General features: G+C 50.5%; 8 protein-coding genes across 9 annotated transcripts; 2 read left to right on the forward strand and 6 right to left on the reverse strand.

Moving 5' to 3' along the window:
* Nucleotides 1-2517: 2517 nt before the first annotated feature.
* On the reverse strand, nt 2518-3495 carry AAFC00_005851 (uncharacterized protein; the record flags this gene model as incomplete). Its single annotated transcript, XM_069345702.1, has 1 exon — nt 2518-3495. One exon carries the CDS (start codon nt 3493-3495, stop codon nt 2518-2520), a length of 978 nt encoding a protein of 325 aa, XP_069197902.1.
* A 755-nt stretch (nt 3496-4250) lies between these two features.
* AAFC00_005852 (uncharacterized protein) lies at nt 4251-5212 on the reverse strand (the record flags this gene model as incomplete). Its single annotated transcript, XM_069345703.1, has 4 exons — nt 4251-4260; nt 4356-4472; nt 4582-4982; nt 5210-5212. The coding sequence occupies 4 exons, from the start codon at nt 5210-5212 to the stop codon at nt 4251-4253; spliced, it is 531 nt and encodes a 176-aa protein (XP_069197903.1).
* Nucleotides 5213-7080: 1868 nt separating this feature from the next.
* On the forward strand, nt 7081-9305 carry AAFC00_005853 (uncharacterized protein; the record flags this gene model as incomplete). Its single annotated transcript, XM_069345704.1, has 2 exons — nt 7081-7194; nt 7251-9305. 2 exons carry the CDS (start codon nt 7081-7083, stop codon nt 9303-9305), a joined length of 2169 nt encoding a protein of 722 aa, XP_069197904.1.
* Nucleotides 9306-12230: 2925 nt separating this feature from the next.
* Nucleotides 12231-12925, reverse strand: AAFC00_005854 (uncharacterized protein; the record flags this gene model as incomplete). Its single annotated transcript, XM_069348595.1, has 2 exons — nt 12231-12852; nt 12912-12925. The coding sequence occupies 2 exons, from the start codon at nt 12923-12925 to the stop codon at nt 12231-12233; spliced, it is 636 nt and encodes a 211-aa protein (XP_069197905.1).
* Nucleotides 12926-12985: 60 nt separating this feature from the next.
* Nucleotides 12986-13237, reverse strand: AAFC00_005855 (uncharacterized protein; the record flags this gene model as incomplete). Its single annotated transcript, XM_069345705.1, has 3 exons — nt 12986-13068; nt 13127-13159; nt 13213-13237. The coding sequence occupies 3 exons, from the start codon at nt 13235-13237 to the stop codon at nt 12986-12988; spliced, it is 141 nt and encodes a 46-aa protein (XP_069197906.1).
* A 695-nt stretch (nt 13238-13932) lies between these two features.
* On the forward strand, nt 13933-14976 carry AAFC00_005856 (uncharacterized protein; the record flags this gene model as incomplete). Its single annotated transcript, XM_069345706.1, has 2 exons — nt 13933-14243; nt 14304-14976. 2 exons carry the CDS (start codon nt 13933-13935, stop codon nt 14974-14976), a joined length of 984 nt encoding a protein of 327 aa, XP_069197907.1.
* An 822-nt stretch (nt 14977-15798) lies between these two features.
* AAFC00_005857 (uncharacterized protein) lies at nt 15799-17139 on the reverse strand (the record flags this gene model as incomplete). The annotated part of the gene is made up of 1 exon (XM_069345707.1): nt 15799-17139. One exon carries the CDS (start codon nt 17137-17139, stop codon nt 15799-15801), a length of 1341 nt encoding a protein of 446 aa, XP_069197908.1.
* Nucleotides 17140-19218: 2079 nt separating this feature from the next.
* On the reverse strand, nt 19219-20144 carry AAFC00_005858 (uncharacterized protein; the record flags this gene model as incomplete). 2 transcript variants are annotated; one of them, XM_069345708.1, is made up of 6 exons in its annotated part: nt 19219-19460; nt 19512-19668; nt 19733-19858; nt 19914-19941; nt 20001-20035; nt 20097-20144. In XM_069345708.1, 6 exons carry the CDS (start codon nt 20142-20144, stop codon nt 19219-19221), a joined length of 636 nt encoding a protein of 211 aa, XP_069197909.1. The 2 variants fall into 2 exon arrangements, with proteins under 2 accessions (XP_069197909.1, XP_069197910.1); XM_069348276.1 differs by lacking the exon at nt 19914-19941 and having other exon boundaries at nt 19733-19811.
* Between the last annotated feature and the right edge of the window lie 686 nt (nt 20145-20830).

Consider the following 20830-nt stretch of genomic DNA (forward strand, 5'->3'; position numbering starts at 1 on the left):
CGTGACCATTATATTGAAAATATGCTAGGTGGCAATCACCCACCCATCCTACCATGATTGATCAGGTATGGACTTCCATGCCATTCTTATTCGAATGCTGGAGCTTTAGAGCAGGACGCTGCGAGGAAAGCAGCACATATATGGCTTGTCCTTGCTGTTTGAGAAATACGCTCACACGATCATGCTAAAGACAAGGACATGCGGCATCGATAATGCTATGTGCTGTAGCGTGCTCCGCACACATCGATATGACGCCTCTCACTAGCAATACGTATAGGTTCCATGTCCACAGGTGCCCGCAGCTTGGAAAGTATGAAGAATCGAAGCCCCGTACAATAACGGCAGTGGCAGACGGAATGCAAGGCATCATCGCGTGTCCATATGGAAATTCGCTGAATGTAGGTACTCACGTTTGCCTGTTTTCGATCTTTGCTTTTCCACGTACCCTACAAATGTCCAATGTCCAGTTTGGAATGGCCATTGTTGACCAGTGAAGCATATCTGGACTGTAGAAAGTCAGCAAGCAGCCGTCTCTCAATCAGATATCTCTTGTAGAGGGAGGCCCGGCTGGTATGACAGTCGCACACGAACGTTGGACTACCCCTCAATTCAGCTTCATGACCGAATATCAAGAAGGGCAATGCAACGATAGCGAGAGAAACGATGGCAGGATCTTGTGCAGCAAGGCGGACTTCAAGGAGGGATTTGATCATTCTAGAGACGGGCTGTATGAGCATCACAAAAACATCATACCTCGCGAGCCTCGAAGTACGACACTAGAGGAGCAGGTATGTTATAGTGACGCTGGATTGCGGCATCAACCAAAGAGAAAGATAAAGGTGAAATCACAAGGCTGTACGATTTACGAGGTACGATAGGTAAGGTATGTAATAATGACCAGAACTCCTCTTCATATGTATAGTATATACACACCATTGTCTCCACTTATAACACAAGACCGTTGCGAAAACCGCGCATGAATAGCGTGACCGTACCTTGTCTTGTGCTTCCTACCTCGGTTGAGTTGCCCAGATCATACTGTACAGTAGTATGATGGGCCTGACCGTATCTCCGGAGATAGAATCATTATACCCACGAACATCATCAACATCCCTCCGTCTTCCTCCTCGCCATCTCGCCAGATAAGGTACTTTTTCCACAAACGAGGCGGCCTGATGTAGGACGTGACGTGACGTATATCTGTGCCACAAGTACAACACCTACGATCCCATGATGGAATCCACGGGGATCAAGTAAAGATAGTCACAAAAGCCACGGCATCGCGGCTACAGGGAGACTCGACCTTCGGTTGACGAGATCGGAATTGAGAAAGAAGAACAGAACTCACGACAAACCGCAAGCTGACCCGGAGCACGGCTCCGTTCAACAAATCTTTCCAAGACTCTGAGACACTCTAGAAGCTCACCCTAGTCACAGCTTCCCTAGATGCCGGACAAGTAAGACAAACTGGCATGACAGAGAGCAACTGAAGACGAGGGGTAAAACCGAGAGGAGGACGATAGAGAGATCAGCACGACAAGCTTACGGCCATCCCGCATGACAGCGACTACCTTCGGCAAGGTAAGGCACGGTACTGCACCTTAAGTTTTCTTCCATCAGGACCCGTGAGACACATATGGAAGCTTCTTTCGACTACACTCGCGCATTCTTGCGTCATGTACTGTGGCACGTTGAAAAGGTAACGTAGTCTTCGTATGTCGTATACGAGAAGTGCCCTTGATGTGGCATAAGATAGGTAAGGTGGGTCCGGGATCTAAGGTATCTAAGGTACCGCAGTATATCTAGTAAAGTACAGGTACCGTGCCTGGCACTGATAGCTTCACAAGCACGGCATCTACAGTCAAAGTACAGCACACCTGACCCAAACTTCAACAGAGAGTGCAAGGTATGAGGAACTCGGATTCTTTATTCGACTATTGAACTGAGATCTAATTAGCAGTTGCTAAGCAATAAAAACTAATCCCCCAATACGTGTAGGGGTGCTAAGGCAGCAGCTGATAGCTTCCCTCAACAGGAGAAAATAAAGCGGGTACCTAGAGTACAACCCAGATGATATTGAGACCGTCTCAGATGAGGTACTCTACTGTACGTATTCTTATGGTGCCTTGAGGAAAGGTAATGATTAGGATTGTGCTTGTCCTTCGTATCCGTAAGGTACATGGGGGTTTTCCGAGGCCGGTCCATCAACAGATGACTGAAACGATTGCAGGTCCTCGGTCCAGCTCATCCCGCAGTCCCCTAGGCTTTCGGTACATCTCCACACCTCCAGCCTCGTGCGCTTGTGTCGGATGCTTCGCTTACCAAGAGCATCAGGTCGGGCCCATATCTGTAGGTACTTGCATCACATCTCTTATCCTTCCACCCAACGTCTTTACTGTCAGTTGACGCCAGAACCTTTCCGAAACCCACCGTCGCGGTCAGCATGGAAGAGCATCATATTCGATGCTGGTTCAATCCCTGATACATCTAGAGCGCTATCTGTATTGAGCGTTTCGCTTAGATAGGCAGACCGTGCGCAGCACGCTCCATCTTGACCTCTTCGAGATTTGGAAGCTCAAGACCCTTGACCTCTTCTTCGCATTGCTGCGCCTTCTCGGTCATGTTCTTCCACCATATGACAAATTCCAGGGAAGCTCCCATAAGCAAGTCGCTCGAGCTGTCGTTCTTCAGGTCAGTCCAGAGTCTGTCGATTCCACGGCCAAGATGACGGAAGCGGACGAGGATGTCTACGCGGAGATGTTCAAGCTCGGCTTTGCATGAGTTGATGTAGACATCCCAAGCAGCTTCGTCAAAGGCAGGCACTTGAAAGACGGCTGAACCACGACGCGAATTTGGCGTAGCGTCAGGCGATGGCGGGAAGACTTTTTTGTCAGAGTAGCATTTGCTTAGGCCAGTAAGGCGACTGTTGACTTGATCGAGGTCAGCGTGGTCATGTCCAGAAGATGGTATCGCCACGCTTTCAGTGGTGAAAATGCCGACACCGCTGTTCTGAGGGACGATAGGGGGAGTGTCGGTCATGTTCGCCATGGCAGAGTCCTTTCTAAGGCGAAAGTCGGACCTCAGGGGTAGCAATTCAGCAAAGGAACCTTCAAGAGGTGATTCAAGGATGGTCGAAGTAGGAGACTGCATTGCTGGCGAAGTAGGAGGAGTCGTGCGTGCAAGATGCAGATTGACTTTCTCTGGCCAGCCTCTGGTTAGACTTTCTAGCTCGAGCTTGTCGTAGCGAGCCAGAGCCGTCAGAACAGCAGCACCGGCAAATTGCCAAGTACGAACTTCTTCAATAAGCTGAGTGGGCAAGCGGATCCAGAGGTTAGCAGGCATGGACCACTCGCTGATGAAGGCCTGATCGTAGTAGAACTTGTCGCAATCTGGGGGCAGTACAGGAGTCTTCTTGCGCTGGAACGCAGCTTCCACATCGGCGCGATGAGAGATGCGCGAAGGGCATCGATGACGGGGGATGAAAGATGGATACATGACTAAATTCAGTAGTCCCTGGTTGTGTGAGGCTATGGGTTTGATGAGAGCAGTTGAGTGACTCTGTGATGGTGCCTGAGAGAGTTGATTGTGAACTAAAGAGCAAAAGTGGTCAGGTGAGGTGAGGGATGACAAAGATGGTGGATCGTGGTGATGCTGTTGCAAAGTGAAGAATACAAGGCAGGTGGGATGGATGGTAATATTAACCAGGATGCAAGTTCTATGAGGTGTTTCTTCAGTAATTATTACATCTGATGACGCGCCTTCCATTCACATGAACAAAGTCAAGCTTGGCAATCAAAGTGCTCTCAAGGTCTTAGGCTGTTGTATACCTGAAGTCACAAGCGTGGTCAGTACCCACACGACCGATACTGTCTTACCGGGTCTCCTTTGACCAAGCAGGCTTCTTCTATGATATGCATTTGTACCACCCTGAATCTCGACCAATAGGAACGCGGGATCCAAGAAGATGTGGACAACGGCGGTTTTCGGATGTGGTGTAAGTCAACGCGAAGGAGACAACGTGATATTGCCGATACGTGGTTTGCTTTTGAGGAACAACAGTACATATGGAAAGTGCTGCCTCGGCTAAAATGGAAGGGCAAAAAGTACAAAGATGGTAATCACCTGCAAGCCAACAACGACATATACAGCTGCAGTAGAGTGGATGATACATGGAAGGGAGGGTGTATGCGAGAGCGTGGGTGTTCTGGGAGTCGCAAGGGCAGGCAAAGGATAAACCGGCCTGCGGGTTTTCACTCAAGCCTTAAACAAAGGACTGTCAGCTTGCATGAACCAACGCAGGGCAAAAGCGGAAAGCGGCAGGTCGCAGAAGAACAAAGACCGCCATTGTCACTCACCTCTCAATGAGATGCAAACCAGACGCTGTCTCTACCACATGGCTGACCTCGCCTGGCTTGAGTGCGAAGGCAGCATCCTCGAACTCTTTTTGCATATCGCCCTTGCCAAAGAAACCCCTGTGGATGGAAGTGTGAGTGGGTGGCCAACATGTGGCGTGACGAGCAACGCCGAAAGTAATGGAACAGAGACACGTCCAAGCAGACTCGGCCTCAGGGTGTCACTTACAGGTCGCCTCTCTTTCTGGAACTACTGCAATCACTTTCGGTGGTAGCCAGATCTCCCAAGCTCGTGGCACCACTTCGGATGCGGGCTTCGTGACCGAGTATGATGCTCATGGCCTCGTCCTTCGTTCGTGTGATCTGCGCCTCTCTCCAACTCGACGGACGCCTCGAGTCCTTATGTTTGACAAGCAAATGTGAGCAACGGATCTTGCCTTCTTGTGCACCAGCACCATCGGGTCTGAGGTTGGCAGAACTGTGGTAAGTGCCCATGTAATGCTTGAGAGTTTCGCTATCTGTGCCTGAAGGGGGTTCCCATCGGCTCTCCTTGGTGGATGCGTTGAAGTAATAAGGGAGGTTCTTCGAATTGGAGTGTCTAACCTCCCAACCGCTTGGTAGCCCAGTAGCCTGATGGTCGTCTGTTAGCCGGGATCATTGGGAAGAATGAATCGTTGCGACACGCAAGTCTCTGGGACAAGTCAAATGAGCATGGCGAATGAGATCGACTATTGACCGCATAGCCTGCACAGCATGCATATGCTACCACGAACAAAAGAAGCACACGATTCCGGTGATGGTAGTACTGGCGCATGTATATAGGCGTAGGACACGGCTGACCGTGTGCAAAAACTCACCATGATTTCGCAGTTCCGACCTGGTACAGATATGTTCTCGAGCGCGACTACAAGAGGATGTCAGGGTTCGAAGCAAAGAAGGCAAGACCAAGGTTAAGGGTAGAGTGGTCAGTAATATTCTACTGGAGCAAAATGGTACGTGGATGGTAAGGTCGACCAAGAAGCAGAGCACAAACAACCTGAACCCAAGCGCAACAGCATGAACGCCCGCTTTTGCGGGGTGGGGGTTTTTGAGGGTTGGCACAGCAAAGCTGCAACAATGTCAGCCAAGCCAATATGACCATTCACTGCGCTTCTCTGCGAATAAAACTTGACTAGGCACGTGCGCGTTCTTATGACCTAGTGATCGCCGTTCGCGACTGGAATGTGACACTTTTTGAGGCTTGGCGTGCCTCGAAGCTCAAGCGCCATGAGGGCCAAGTCAGTCCAGCTGCAGTGCGGATACCTTACTCTAGTGAAGAATGTCAGGCATCCGCTGCAAGGTACTGTATTTTTGGCAGGCACCAGGTACGGAGGCCCGTCCGTCACTTATCTACAGTGTGCATCTTATGAGCGTATACCTACTGTATCGTCTAATCGTGAATCTACTACGAAGTTTTGCACCCCCACAACGGCTCTTACAACCAGCATGTATCAAGGTTAGAACTTGGAATAAAGATCCCTCAACTCGAAGAATTCAGCTTGGGATGGTTCTCTATGTGAGAGCCATTCCTAAGAACATGAGCTCACAGCTTTGCCAGCAATACCGTCGTAAGTTAATTTGGAGTTGCGCTTATAGCGGTCGAGCTGATGTTTCATGTAGTCGTAGTTGCGAGTATAGATCTTATCGGCAAGCAACCACCACGCGCTTGCAGGTGGCCAGTCCCATACATGATATCGAATCAAATTGCGTGAGATACCACTGAGGCATATTGCCATTCCGAATGCTACGGAGGCACTTATGCACTATTCTCGTAATGCATTGCCTCGCTTGAGCCTGACAATAGATGGGACTGTCTTAGAGGACATTGTCGACTTCCGGACTGTCGCCCTCGCGCATCTGCTTTATAAGTAAAAAAATGCAACAGAGTAGCGTGTTAGTAAAGTCAGTTCAATGCCATGTTGAACAAGTACGACCACACCATGGCCACGGACACGTGACAGAAGCCGGCCCATGGCTTGGCACGGGTCCATGGAGTTGTCCATATTGTATCCCTTTGACAGTAAGGTAGGTTACTAGTAAATAAGAATGGCATTGATTGTTCCAATCTGGCTAGTCGAGCATAGTAATGACAGTATCGATCGTGTCCAGAATGCGAGCACTCAAGGGCAAGGATAAAATGAAATCTTAGGACTTGTCAAAGTAAAGTCGAACTTGGAGATTATGGTGCAGGCATCGGCATACGACTCGAATTGATTGCCTTGAGGTTATCGCATCAATTGCCAATGCCCGCGTCGTACACTAGTAAATTACTGTACTGTACTTTAATGGCGCGCGGCGCGACACGCCCACTTACTCCTTCACTCACTCATTCACACGGTTTTCTTGTCGTCGCCCTGGCTTCGGTGAGGATAATGTCTCGTAGCGTGGCTAGCTTTTGAGGAGTAATTGTGTCATTTCCTTGCGCTTTCTGCGGACATTTCTATTTCCACCCGCCATCCTTGGATCCTTCGCGGCGCATCCTCTCACTACTAATATTCTATATCCCTGGGCACCCAGAAGAGGTTATTCAGCCTCACTGCGCCACTTTCCCCCTTTGCTGATTTTCCCACACCCAAACATACCATTCTTTGGCTCTTTGTCTTTCTAGGATCGCCTTGTCCTTCTCGAGAATCTCTTTCTTCTCTTGCATTGGCGCTTAGCGCGGTCTACGGAGTTCCGGTTGTGCGAAATGCCCCCTAGGAACAATGTGCCCCTGGAGGAGGCACTGGCGAAGAAGGGCGGCCTCACTCTCCAACAGCTGGCGAACTACGACGATGTAATCACTGATGCGCTGGTCGATCGCGTATGTATCAAAGTGTCCAGGGCCTTGGGCAAACATGCTGATCCGTGTGCCTGAAGGTGTATTACTGGACAACGATCAGAAAACTGAGACCTGGTTACCATGCTTCGCGGGGTTTGAGGGAAGAAGATGTCACGCGTATTCTACAAGAACACGTCGTCCTCAACAAAGATCCGATCGCCGCGACGCAGGCTCTGCTCAAGCTTCCCGGTATTCAGCGTTACCTGCGCAGTCTTTCCACTGCCGACGAGAAGGAGCACTTCCAGAGGCATCTGAGGAAGTATGTCAACATTTACCTTCCAGACTGTCCTTTTGAGGTCTGCACCACCAACCGTTATGAAATCACCACCCATGAAGCCTCGACTGTGGCACGCAAAATGATAAAGAAGGGGGAGGTCATTCGCTATTTAAGTGGAATTCAGGTTGCCATGACCAAGGAGGAAGAACGTGACCTCGACGTGCGAAAGCGCGACTTCAGCATCGTAATGTCCAGCCGGAAGAAGACGCCTTCGCTATTTCTCGGACCAGCTCGTTTCGCAAATCACGACTGCGACGCAAACGCAAGGCTAAGCACAACAGGTGCACATGGCATGCAAATAGTCAGTGTCAAGAACATTGATGTGGGCGAAGAGATCACTGTGACTTATGGAGAAGACTACTTTGGGGATGATAATTGCGAATGTCTATGTGCGACTTGTGAGCGCTTCATGAGAAATGGCTGGGATCCCACCAAGAAGGCCGAGGACAGCGACTCAGAGGATGAGGACGAAGAAGGCGTCGACGATGGCGAGCACGAATCCAAAGTTGACGCGGAGAGTGAAACAAACCCGAACTTGACACCACAATCATACTCCTTGCGCACCAAGAAGCGCAAATACACTTTCGATCCAGACACGCATGCGCCGATCCTGACTCCAGAAGCGACACCCCCGAGGCCTGCCAAGCGACAAAGAGCGTCAGGCGATAGCCCGTCGCGTTTCTCCACCCCTGTTACATCTCAAAACATCAAATCGGAGCCTGGCACTTCTGGCTTGAGAAACCAGGTCTCCCAAGACGGCAGGGAAGTGAGTCCGTTTGCTTTCATACCTGCTTTCATCAGAAGTGGTCTGAAGAAGAGCGCAAGCAACGTCAAATACAAGTTTACATACAGCAAGCGAGGTCGACCGCTGGAGCTCGCGTCCGCCAACGACACCTCCCGATCGCACTCACCCGGCTCTTCCACTGTGGATGGCTCCCAAGTATCTATTTCCACGGACATCACCTCCATGGACGACGCAGCCGGAGACGACGATGAAGAAGATACGCTAGAGGTTCAACCGGTGTTAAGCAAGGAGAGCGAAATAATCATAGATACCAGAGAGACCCCCGGGACAGACCTGGACGTGTCTCACTCTGCAGTCATGACACAATTGCCTGATATAGAAGCAGCAGAAGCAGCAGGAGCACCAGAAGCACCAGAAACAGCAGAAACAGCAGAAATTGGAGCAGCAGTCGCACCCGAAACAGTTCCAAAGCAGCCAGACGATTCCGAGTCCGATCTCACCGAACTTTCTGACAGCTACGAGCTCGACGACGAACACCACCGCGTCGTGAAGCGGCAGTACAAGCGCAAGTTCCTGACACGCCAGTCCTCGCGCAATCTTAGACATTTAGCGATACCAACCGTTGAATCCTCAGTCGCTCCCTCCACTGAAGGCGAAGACGGTGTCCGCCTCAATCCTCGCAGACCAGGAGATTACACCCTAACCGAACGTCTTCTCCCAACAATTTACTCACGTTGGATAGAATGCCAACAATGCGACGAGGCATTCGTCCAGCTTGAAGCATATCAGACCAGACGCGAATGTCCGCGCTGCGAGCGCCACAGCAAATTATACGGCTACCCCTGGCCCAAGACCGATCGCGAAGGCAAGGCCGACAAAGAAGAGCGCGTGTTGGACCATCGACAAGTCAACCGATTCGTCGCTCCCGAGGAAGAGAGAAGCACACGAAAGGGCAGAAAGACACTGAAGTCACTCATAGTAGAGCGTGAGAGAAGTCTACGAGAAAGCGAGAGTGCGGAGACGGAGGCGCGCGAGAGCCTGAAGCGAAAGAGACGCAGGGGTGATTCCTAGTCATTTGGGACCGAGCCATTCTTTGGCAGCGAAGCGCAGTGGCCCGTCTTTTCTTCTTCTCCTGCTTTACCTTGCACGGAGACATGTATTGATACATCTGGGGTTCCTTTGGCGTTCCTGACTTCAGCAACTTTTTATTCATGTTCCGCACGGCGATATCGACGGCGATATCGACACACGGCCATTGATGGATAGGGCGTGTGCGCTAAAAGGCACTAAGGATTATTACTGGCTAACTGGCCTCTTGTGCCTGTGGATCATCTGGAGAGAGAGAGTTGCTTTTCTATATCACTTCGAGGGTTTCCATTATGAAAGAAGTAGGGGAAAAGGCCAGCATTCACGTAAGATATAAACGTCCCCATTAGCTGGTCGTTAGTTAGATAGCTAGCATATACAAAATCGGCACCAACAATGACTCTGTCCTCTTAGGAGCATCGTAGCACAGTAGGTGGCATAAGTATCGCCGTCAGCGAGTGCGTGTAAAACCACGACACAGGTCAAACGAAGCGCACCGTCCCACGGCACCTATGTACCTGCTCATTCTACACGTCCAAGTGCCGAGCCTGAACCATAGAGCAGCTCCGTCTCTCCGACTCAGTCGCCGGCCGGCTACACCTGTACAGTAGAACCAGAAAAGCTCACTAACCGCACCACATGCATCGGCCGGCACTGTACATAAACAGAAGTATTTTTTTTATCTGTTTCTACGAGTCAACAGCCATGCTGATGGATGCAGTAGCACTGCGCCGTGCCGATCCGACGCGGAACGAAATCCGTGGAACCTAATTACCCACCTCTTCTCCTCGCAAGCCACTAAAGGTCTCTGACCTTCTGATGTTGAGGCTCAAGTAGAGGCTCATCGAGGAGCCTTGACCAAGAGAGGGAAGGGGGAAGGTGGTTCGGACCGGGTCCGTTCCATGAATTGGGCCCCGCTGCCGCTACGTGAAGAGTGCCGAGTTCTGGGATCGAAACTTCTGCTTTGTCTGTTCCATTGACGAATGTCGACAAAGCCGAATCAAAGCTCGCTCGCGGTGGAAAAGACAACGGAGTCCGGCCCGGACCTCTGCAGCCTCTGCGTCCACAGTCTCTCTACTGACCAGGATTAAGATGCCGCCGCACGGTACGGTAGTTACTGTAGTAGTGAAAAAAGTCCCACTTTCCGACCTCATCAAGCCAAAGATCCACCACAGAAAGCCCCACCCACGGGCCCCTCCTTCTCCATTAGTCGCGCGAGTGGTCCGCACAAGTTTAACGCCAATGCTTACCTTATTTAAGTACATTTATCACTGACTCGATTATGCAATGCCAGCTGCCGTAGTACAGACAGTAGAGTAATTACTGTAGTTGGTTCTACTCTCTAACGATAGCTTAGCATGAGGACGACGATCCTTTGACTGGCTTCCCACGCTGTGGTCGTGTGATCCGCCACTAAAGAAAGCCTGCACGTCAGTCTTATGGCGGTGTTTGTCAAGGGTTTGGCTTGCGAAGTGAAGTACTTCTAATATTGGGACGGTTCGAATGTTAGCCTTGTGTAGCTGGGAAAGACCGAGTCGCTTCATATTGCCAGCCATTGTCGAATCGTCGGAAAAGAAGGTGATCTTACTTCAATCATTATTGCTTGCTCCCGCGATTCCAGGCGTGAAGTGGTCAGGATCCCCGCTTCGTGAGATTAACAGTAACAAGCTCCGGACAACCATGTTGAGCGAAATCAAGTCAAGAGCAAGCTTTCTGGAATTCATATATATTTTTTTCTCGTTAAAAAAGTACTCGAGTCTATTCGATGTATCGTGTAAGCCATGATGTACTGATACTAGTACCATATAAATATCCAACTCCAACCAAAATGCATCCGGGAATCCTCGGTCACCATCATCCCTTTTTTTTCGGAACACCGTTTATACCAGAACCATTCAGGAAACTATCGCCTCATGCTCTAGAATGCGACTTCGTGGCCCTCGCCTACGACAGACATACCATCGACGAGGCTGGCTTCTGTTGCAGCGGCAGTCTCAGCGGTGACTTTCTCTAGCATCTTTGCGCTTGCAGCGATGAATCCGAGGTAAGGTCTGCTTGGGTCGAGCACGCGCGACATGTACTCCGGGTGGAATTGTACACCAACAAACCAAGGGTGATCCTTCTGCTCGATGATCTCCATCCTGACACCAGTTTCGTCTTTGCCGATGAATGTGAGACCCTTCTTCTCAAGGGCGGGAATGTGCTTGGGGTTGACCTCGTAGCGGTGGCGATGACGCTCGAGGATTTGCGACGACTGCGTGCCGTACAATGCGCGGAGCTTACTCCACTCGGTGTCTGGTTGCCACACAGTCGGACGGAGGCCCAGACGCATGGTGCCGCCTAGCTTGCCGGTGTGGTGCTCTGGCATAGAGATGATGAGACGGTCTTCGTCCCTGGCATCGAATTCTGCAGAGGAAGCCACCGGCAATGGAATGCCGCAGACATTGCGTGCAAACTCGATGACAGCGATCTGCATGCCGAGGCAAATACCGAGATAGGGTGTTCCGTTCTCACGAGCCCACTTCGCGGCTGAAACCATGCCCTCAGTACCTCTGGAACCAAATCCTCCTGGTACAAGGATTCCAGATGCTGTGCACACATCGTGCCATGCCTTGTGGTAGCCAGCAGGGTTGGATTTCTCCGTCTGCGGCTCCAAGTGTTCGGAATCGACCCAGATGATCTTGAGCTTCCTCTTGCAGCGCATAGCGGCGTGCTCGACACTCTTCACGACACTCAAATAGCTGTCCGGTTGCTCGAGGTATTTTCCAACGAGAGCAATTTCGACGGTCTCATAGACACGCTCCAAGCCTAAAGCAAGATCCTTCCAGGTTTCCCAGATCTGGGCGCCCTTGGCGGAAAGAGTTGGGTTGATCGAGACCTGGTCAAGGCGAAGGACGTCACTGAACAATTTCACCAGACCTTGGTCTTCGAGAAGCAAGGGGACTTGATATGTGCTAGGCATGTCTCTGACAGCCAGAACCTGGTCAACAGGAACTTGACAGAAACGGGCGATCTTGGTGTGCGCAGCGGGATCAAGAGGGCCTCGCAGCGGCAGGCGATCAAGTCAGGAATAAGACCGGCACTGCGGACAGCCTTGATGGCCATTTGTGTAGGTTTGGTCTTTTGCTCACCGTGCACCATAGGCACGTAGCTGACGTGGACCTGCATGAAATTGTTCCTTCCAGCCCGACCTCGAAGCTGCGTGAGGGCCTCAACGAATGGCATACTCTCGATATCTCCGACTGTGCCACCCAGTTCGATGATGCAGACGTCGGGCTCCTCGCCGGTTCCATCTACAGGAATCTTGGCAACGCGTTCGATCCAGTCTTGGATGGCGTCGGTGATGTGTGGGACGACCTGGACAGTGTGGCCGAGGTAATCGCCTCTTCGCTCTTTCTCAATAACGTGCTGGTAAATCTTTCCGGTGGTGATGTTGTTGTCACGCGTGAGGGTAATGTTGAGGTAACGCTCGTAGTTGCCCAGATCGAGGTCGACTTCGCCGCCGTCATCCAGTACAAAACATTCGCCATGCCTTTGATTGGAGATCAGAATGGATATGAAATGTGACGCCGAGGCAATGGCAGCACATACTCCTTAGGATTCATTGTTCCGGCATCCACGTTCAGATAAGGGTCGATCTTGATTGAAGAGACGTGCACAAGAGGTCAGCGGATGGCGATGCGCGCATTTTTGAAGTGAAAACATATCTTAAGACCCATAGTCTTGAGTAGCAGGCCGGTCGACGAGGCTTCAGCACGTCAATACTTTGTTGCATATTCCGAGTGATATAGAATAAAAAAGCATACCAATGATGCCTTTGCCAACGCCGCTGATAACACCTGTTTGACGATCAGAAAAGCCATGTAGACCACATGGGAACATTACAACATACCTCCGGATACCAGAACATACTTCATCTTGGTTATATTAGCACCTTAGGGTGGCCTTCTTGACTTACGCCAAGGGGGAAGGGAAGAAGAATGTTCGCGTTTCGCGATTGGACATATTTTTTTTGATTCCTGGGGTCCAAGGGCTCGATGGGGTCGAGTTTGTTTCGTTTGCACCGCTCTTCTTGAGGCATCTTTGTGGGGTAGATCGCTTATTGTACTGTGCTACAGCAGTGTTCACGGCAAGGTACCTTACTGCACCTCAACCACTCCTTGGATATCATAAGTATGGGAGTCGCTGGTACGGACTGCTCTGCTATTACGGGGATGCCGGTGCATTTTCAAAGTGTTCCTGCAGACCTGAAGCGCAATCGTGTGGTCCGTCATGAACGTCGCAATGGAGACCCTGACGCACTGGAAGGCAGGCCATGATGATTCGCCTATCACCTCTCACGACCTGCTCTATTCGGACATCCGCGGCGAGAGCTGCGGGGTCAAAGTGATATGTGCTATACGCTATACATACGTGATATCTGTATACCTTAGCTACAATTCGCGTGATGTGCAGAGGTCATGACATCACTTCTCAAGGGATAAGGAGATAGCTATGCCACTTTGACAAGGTATATATCAGCTCGGGGTCTAATAGAGATTCACTGCGACGTCGATCTCACTATCTACTCACCCTACACATCATATTCGTAGTAGTCGTAAAGTGCTTAGAGATGCATCTACTCTGCGCTTTCCTTGCCACTGCTTTGACGTCTGTACATGCTCAATCCCTCGACACCCAGGTACCTCTACAGCCATTGACCTTAGCCGAAATACCGCACCTTGGGTTTGGCACCTGGAATCTCCAGGGGAAGAATGCAACCAAAGCTGTGTGTTTCGCGCTCCAGGCCGGATATAGACATATCGATGCTGCAGCCATATATCGAAACGAGCCCTACGTAGGTAAAGGTATCGCGGATGGGCTCTCGAAAGCTGGTCTGAAGCGTAGCGACATCTGGGTGACATCTAAATTGTGGAATGACCAGTAAGAAACAGCGACAGGTCGATGTGATTGTTGCATTATTTTCTGATTGCTTCGATCCAGCCACGCTCCAGACAAAGTCGAGGCAGGAATCGACAAGACACTGACAGATCTCGGCCTCGAATATCTGGATCTGTACCATATGCATTGGCCTGTGGCAGCTAACGAGCACGGTTACGACATCAGCTTTCTCCAGACTTGGGAAGCTATGGTACAACTCCTCCAATCTGGCAAGACACGTAACATAGGAATTGCCAACTTCTCGCCAGCGCAACTGGAGCTGTTGCTGAACAGCACGACTCACCCGCCTTCGGCACATCAGATGGAATTGCATCCATATCTCCAACAGAAAGCCTGGATTGAGTTCCATGAGGTTCATGGCATTCATGTCACAGCATATAGTCCTCTGGCTGGATCCAATCCGATCTACAACGGTGAGCCGGCCGGTGGCCCGCCGCAGCTGCTGAGAAACGAAGACTTCATCAAGATCGGTAATAAACACGACTGTACGCCAGCGCAGGTTGCGCTGGCATGGGGCCTTAGCAGAGGGACTAGTGTCATACCAAAATCGGCGCATCCTGACCGTATCTCTGAGAACTTCGACAGCCCGTCATGCGAGCTTGACGAAGAGGATTACGAGGTCATCGCTGACATTGGAATGAAGCTGACTCACCGCTACAACAACCCCAGTCGCAACTGGGGCCTGAAGTTGTACGAAGGACTTGAAGACTCGTAGAGAGGCCCTTGCCATTGTCAATGAGCAATGACTTCACCTACGGTTTGTGGGACCCGATGCTGGCTGCACAATCCAGAACAGGGGCTGGCTCCGCTTTTGTACCGTACATAGCATCTGCGGGTCCATCATATTTACAGTATGTCGAATGCACTATATATATTACTTCCCTTGCAGCTGCTGGTGTGACGGTATTTCCGGAATCTTCTGCCCCATACGTCGCAGGAGACACGATGCGGTGGCGCCACCCTCATTTAATAGACCAGGCTCTCGGAAATTGCATCATGATGCTGCTATTGGAGAGCTGACGACACTGCTCGTGTTGTGAATCTGAGCATGCAAACCCACCGCGCTGCATTCCAGCGGAGAGCCTGATGAATTGTAGTAATGACCTAGCTTTCGTATGTATCAGGAGGTGATGTTCTGGTAAGGACTGTAGGTTTGAGTTCTTCAATTCCATGTCACAAGTGGAGTCCGGCCACGAGAAGGCTTGGTTCGCAAGGTCATATAGATAAGATTTGACGGAAGGAGAGTAGATAAACAATGCATCATAAAAAGGGCAAGCCTGACCCTTTGATTGTAAGTGGGCTGCCCGCTTACATGTAAGTCCTGTCGTTGAACGTGACATCGAAAAATAGCAGCTCGTGCGCCGGAGTCCTCCTCAAACGTTATTTTGTTCCCCTCAAGTACACGCTGGATCGCACCACAACTTGATGCGTGTATCCTGCTCTTTTGTAGCTTCTGAATAGAACAGGAAACAAATGCCCATATATCCACGAAAGAAGAAACATACAAAATCTATAATCAAGTATAGTCGCTTCGAGTTCAGGCGGATCTCTTCCTTTTCTTGGTGTCTCGCCCTTCACCTTCACCTTCGTCGTCTTCTTCCTCGACCATGTCCTCTTCATCTTCACTGTAATCTCCGTCATTTTGTGTTCTCCGTGTGCTCTTCTTGGTCGCCTCACGACCCTTCTTCACAGCCACGTTGAGACCTTGTTTGCGAAGTGTTTTCAACAGACTGCTACTCGCGCGCATTCCAGGGAACTCTTTGGCGCTGAACACCTCGAAGGGATCCGAGTAGATTTGTGTCTGAATCTTGGTTGTACCACCAACCTCTAAATGAAGTGGGTCGACTACAATCAACCTGAACAGGAATCGATATTTGCCTGGACTCCTGCACGATAGATCTGGGAAGACGAAAAACGTGCCTTTGCGGCCGCTTTCATCCTTCCCAGGAAATGGAGAAGCAACACACGTTCCCATCAGGCGTTGTGTCATGGCCATGTCCGTTCGACTTTGCTCGATCTGAGACGCATCTGCCAGCGTATCCGCATGCACTATGGTGCAGTGCAAGGTCGTATAGACGTGCGGAGCTTCGTCTTCATTGTCTCCGGTTTCTCTATCGACAAGAGAGACGTCCACAATTGGTGGAGGATCAACGACTCGGCGATCCCTTTCACCGAAACCGCAGGCGCGAGCAGCTATTGGCTGTTGACGCATACTAAGAGTGTATCTCACCTGAGGCACAGGACTGATTTGTGAAGTCACGGCTTCAAACTTGCCAGACACAACTGAACGAGGTGCGCGTGGAGAGCACGCCGACCCAATAGATGCCGAAGAAGGGCTACCCGAAGTGTAATTCGGACTCTGAGTAGCGCCACTTATGGATGCGGTCCTCACAAAATTACTTGCATCGCTGTGGAGCTGGTACTGTTCAGACGTTCTCCTAGTGACCAAAGGAAATGAAGGTCCTGATGGAACAGGAAATGCGGATCTCTCAGTAGCGGCAGCAGCGCTACTCGGGGCGACCTCAGGTGAGTAGTGCGGTGCTGAGGGGAGCGCCCTCTGATGAGGAGCCGAGGGAGGATCCGAGAGGAGTGTTGATATGGGGACAGCCTGACGAGCATTACTTCGTGGCGTTGACGAAGATAGCTTTAACGGAGGCAAGATGGGAAACGATTGTGGCATCCCTTGTCTCCCTGGTCCAGTGTCCATAGGCCCGTAAGTAGGATGATGTACGACACCACTACTGCCATGATAGCGTTGTGGATGGCCTAGAAATGAAGGAGCTGGGAAAACTGGGGGCAATTGAGTATCCGTCATACTTCGTGATGAAGTACTGAAATCGCGAGGATGCACTGGCGAAGGAGGATTCGAATGGGACATGCGTATGATTTAGGTTATTGGGTCAGAAACGACAGCCGCATTTGCAAAGTTGCGGTGCGGCCAGATGTTGACACGCTCACAGCATTCGTTATGAAAACGAGGAGGAAATGCGTAGTTAGAGGCTACGAAGTTTGATCGTAGTCTTCGAATATGTCGTGCAATGGTCGATTGGTATTGGTGCGACGGAGCAGATTTGTAGTCTGCTGCATGCTCTAAGAACAAAGTACCAATTACACCGGAGACGTCGCGTGGGTTCCAAGATCCTGGACACAACGTAGCGGGGCGGCTTGCAAGATAAAGGTAGCTTGCAAGGTGTGGCTTGTCAGACAAGGATGTTGTTTGTCCCTTACAGACCACAGTAAGAATGATATGCGGGAGGGCACAGGTGCAGGTTCACCGGGCAGGGAAATCTCCTCACATGTGAAGCGTGTAGTAATGGAGAGAGATCAATGAGGAATGATGCCAGGTTTTGACCATATCTTTATGTCTAACGATGGGGGGCACAGCTAGCACAAATAGAGTGCCCCATCTGCACGTACACGCTTTGGTTTAGGCGGGTGCATTGACGTGTTGCAAGGGTCGAAGTTAGGCACAGTAGTTGCAGGCGCGAGGCGCTTGAGCATACTTGTATCGACAGATGAAGGAAGCCAAGCGAGCTGACCTTATGGGCACTGTGCAGATAAATCGTAGCGCCGGTGTACACCTGTACGGCGCCGTTCCAGATCTTCGTGTGCAGAGCAAAAGCTGTCCCTTTTCAGTGTTCGGCAGGAATTTTCCGTCTGGCAATCGGACAGTCGCGGCTCGTGGGAAAAGTCACAGGAAATAAGAGACTCTTCGCACGGCGATATTGCCGCAGCGAATGGATGATATTGGTGGAATCACCTAACTCCAAGTCTGCTCAAGCATCTTACTTTGGTCACCAATGTCCTCCAGGAAGCTAGCAAGAGTCACGCCAATACTCGGTGGCACAGAAGTGCGGGACCCAAGCACGCGTCACATCCTAGCAGCATCAGCTACCAGGTTACAAAGCATCTGAGCGTCTTCGTGCTCTTTTAGTGGCGTCGACGTGGGGTCCACTAAGGCCTTGTGTTGCACTAGTTCCCACCGTACTGGATGCAATACAGCATCAATATGTATCGCGGTAGCTGCGAGGCCAGCGGAAGCGGACTCTTACTCGACATCCACTGGGCCGAGGTTAGCTTCCGAGTCCACGGTGGCCCACAAGCTCATTTCGACTCTCTTTGCAGAGTCCGAAATTAGCTGTATAGCGAATGATTGTCCATCCCTGTCCGACTCAATATAAGCCAGGTCAGCGCAGCGCTATCTCCGGCTTGGTGTCAGGGTGTGTAAGCTCTTTGTCTTGAATCCGGGTTGGAGGAGCTTAGAGCACCTGTCATGCGACAATTGTGTGCATGAGCCAACACTAAATGCGTGTTTAGAAAATCTAGAGAAAACAGGCACCACAAGTTTTGAACGCACCAATTGGAGTACATGGACTTTCTTATTCGCTTACGTTGGTAACTGCGATTCGTTCGCAGCAATTGAGACCTTGCATTATCACAGGCTTTATGCAGCCACCACACGTGTCAGTAAGTACCATGGAAAAAAAGGATGTATCATTTTTTGACTTTCGGACCGTTAGGATCTCGAGGTACGCTAACCACGAACCGAGCCGACGGGCGGGATAAACGGTCTCACGGCCCACTGTACAAGTAAAGTAGGTAGCAAGGGTAAAGATGCCTTGCCTCACTGTACGGCGAATGCATCGAATGGGTCAGTGTTTGTGCATTGATGAGGACTTTAATTCAACATTGCGACCCATATAACAGAGGCCCAGCTCATGGATCTTCCGCAGGACTTTTCTTAAGCTTCGCAAGTTGGCGGCCCGTCCAGAGTTTTAGGTATCCGAGCCTCGTCAACTTTCTTGAACATGTTGCGACGTTGGGATTGTCGGCTTGATAAACTTAAACAGATCATGAATGCGCAAGCTTCGAATGTTTATCCATTGACTGAATTCAGGGCATGCTGCGTCTCGTATTCCGCCCATATAGGGACCATGCGTAAAACGATTTACAACGTTTATGTGAGACGAAATTGTTTTGCAACCTCGATGCCTTCGGCAAATGTACCAACCCTCGCGTCAATAGCATAACCCTCATTCTCCAATCGACGACATTCTTCGTAGAGATTGGCCAGTGGAACAGAGAAACATTCAATGAACTCGCTCTCCTCCAGCTCGGGCTTTGGCGACTGATTCTCGGGCTTGGACATGTCCACGCTGACATGGATCATGAAAGTATTGGTGTTGCAAAACCCAGGATCTAATGGATAAATCAGCCTGCAAGCTGGTTTGAGTCGCTTTTTGGATTTACCGTTGAACATGAGCGGTGTTACGCCTAAATGTCCTTTGATCACTTCGCCGATAAAGCCCGTCTCCTCCTTGAGCTCTCTGATTGCGGTCTGCTCCGGTGTCTCTCCTTGATCAATGAGGCCGGCTGGGACTTCGATGGACACCCGATCTATCGGTGCCTGCGTACGAGTTGCGTCAGAAATTGTCTTTGGTTGGACGACGTGAGTCAAGAGTAGAACTCACTCGATACTGTTTCTGCAGGAGAATTTCCGGTCCAGAGGCCTTCTGTAGAATGGCGACTATGCCAACTCCATCAACAAGGCTGTCTTTTGGTCTGGTCTTCCTCTCGGCGCTTTCCCATTGCCTAGTCTACAGATGTTCAGCACTCTGAGAAGCTCATTTGATATTACAAGCCGTTGCAGACCTTTCCATCTGCCGATTTGTATGTGTTTCTTCGCAATAGATTAGTTTTGCCATTCAGGTTTGCCACACGACAGCCGTAAAGGCTTACTTCATTAGTCGGATCCATCGAGCATCTTCACTCGCCTATCATGCGGTCAGGTGGTACGTTCTCTCTTCCTGGGCATCACGTTCAGCCACGGCTTACTAGAGGCTCCTGCTTCTGCACCTTGCATTTCTGTAAAGAGGACGCCATGTTCAGAAAATGTTACAAAGCGGAGAGATGGGCCAGATACGGTCGTCGTTTGCGTTCCTCGATAGCTTCGTAGCTTCAGCGTTAGTGATATGCAAGGAACGTGGCTTAAGGTTGAATCAAAGATCAGGATCAGGTCGTATGCTAGCACATGCATGCATTTCATCTAAATGCGCCCGCTCTAGTGTTATACAGTAGGGGTAGGTACAATATCGACTGACGTCACCGCATACCCTTGACAGCACGCACAACAACATGACGGCGAAGTGAGGAAGGGTCGTCGGAAACCAATACCCCGGATAGTTATCTAGCCATTCGCAGTTTAGAGAGCTTTGACTCCGACCTCGAGCTACGTTCGCAATTTCGGCTTCTGCAAATGAGCGGTGCAAAGTATGGTCAGAGGCACCGTAAAGGATGCACGAATCCATCAAGGGAGGAACAGCCACGCCCAAACGAGTGATATGCAGAAAGCCGACTTCGTATACGGCGTACCTTTGGCACATTGGTCACACATTCCAGATCAGACTACAGGACCACAAGACGAGTGACAACTCGCTTAAAAACTGGCAAATCATGGTGTATTATTGGATCTTCGAACAACATTTGGTCGTGATCAGGGATCCACAGGGCGATCGACGCAGATGCACAATGCATTAGGAGGTGCTGAACTTGCACTATACGCTTACAGT

The sequence above is a fragment of the Neodothiora populina genome (assembly GCF_041146345.1).
Source record: "Neodothiora populina strain CPC 39397 chromosome Unknown canker_contig_6, whole genome shotgun sequence".
In the NCBI taxonomy this organism is placed as follows: Eukaryota; Fungi; Ascomycota; class Dothideomycetes; order Dothideales; family Dothioraceae; genus Neodothiora; species Neodothiora populina.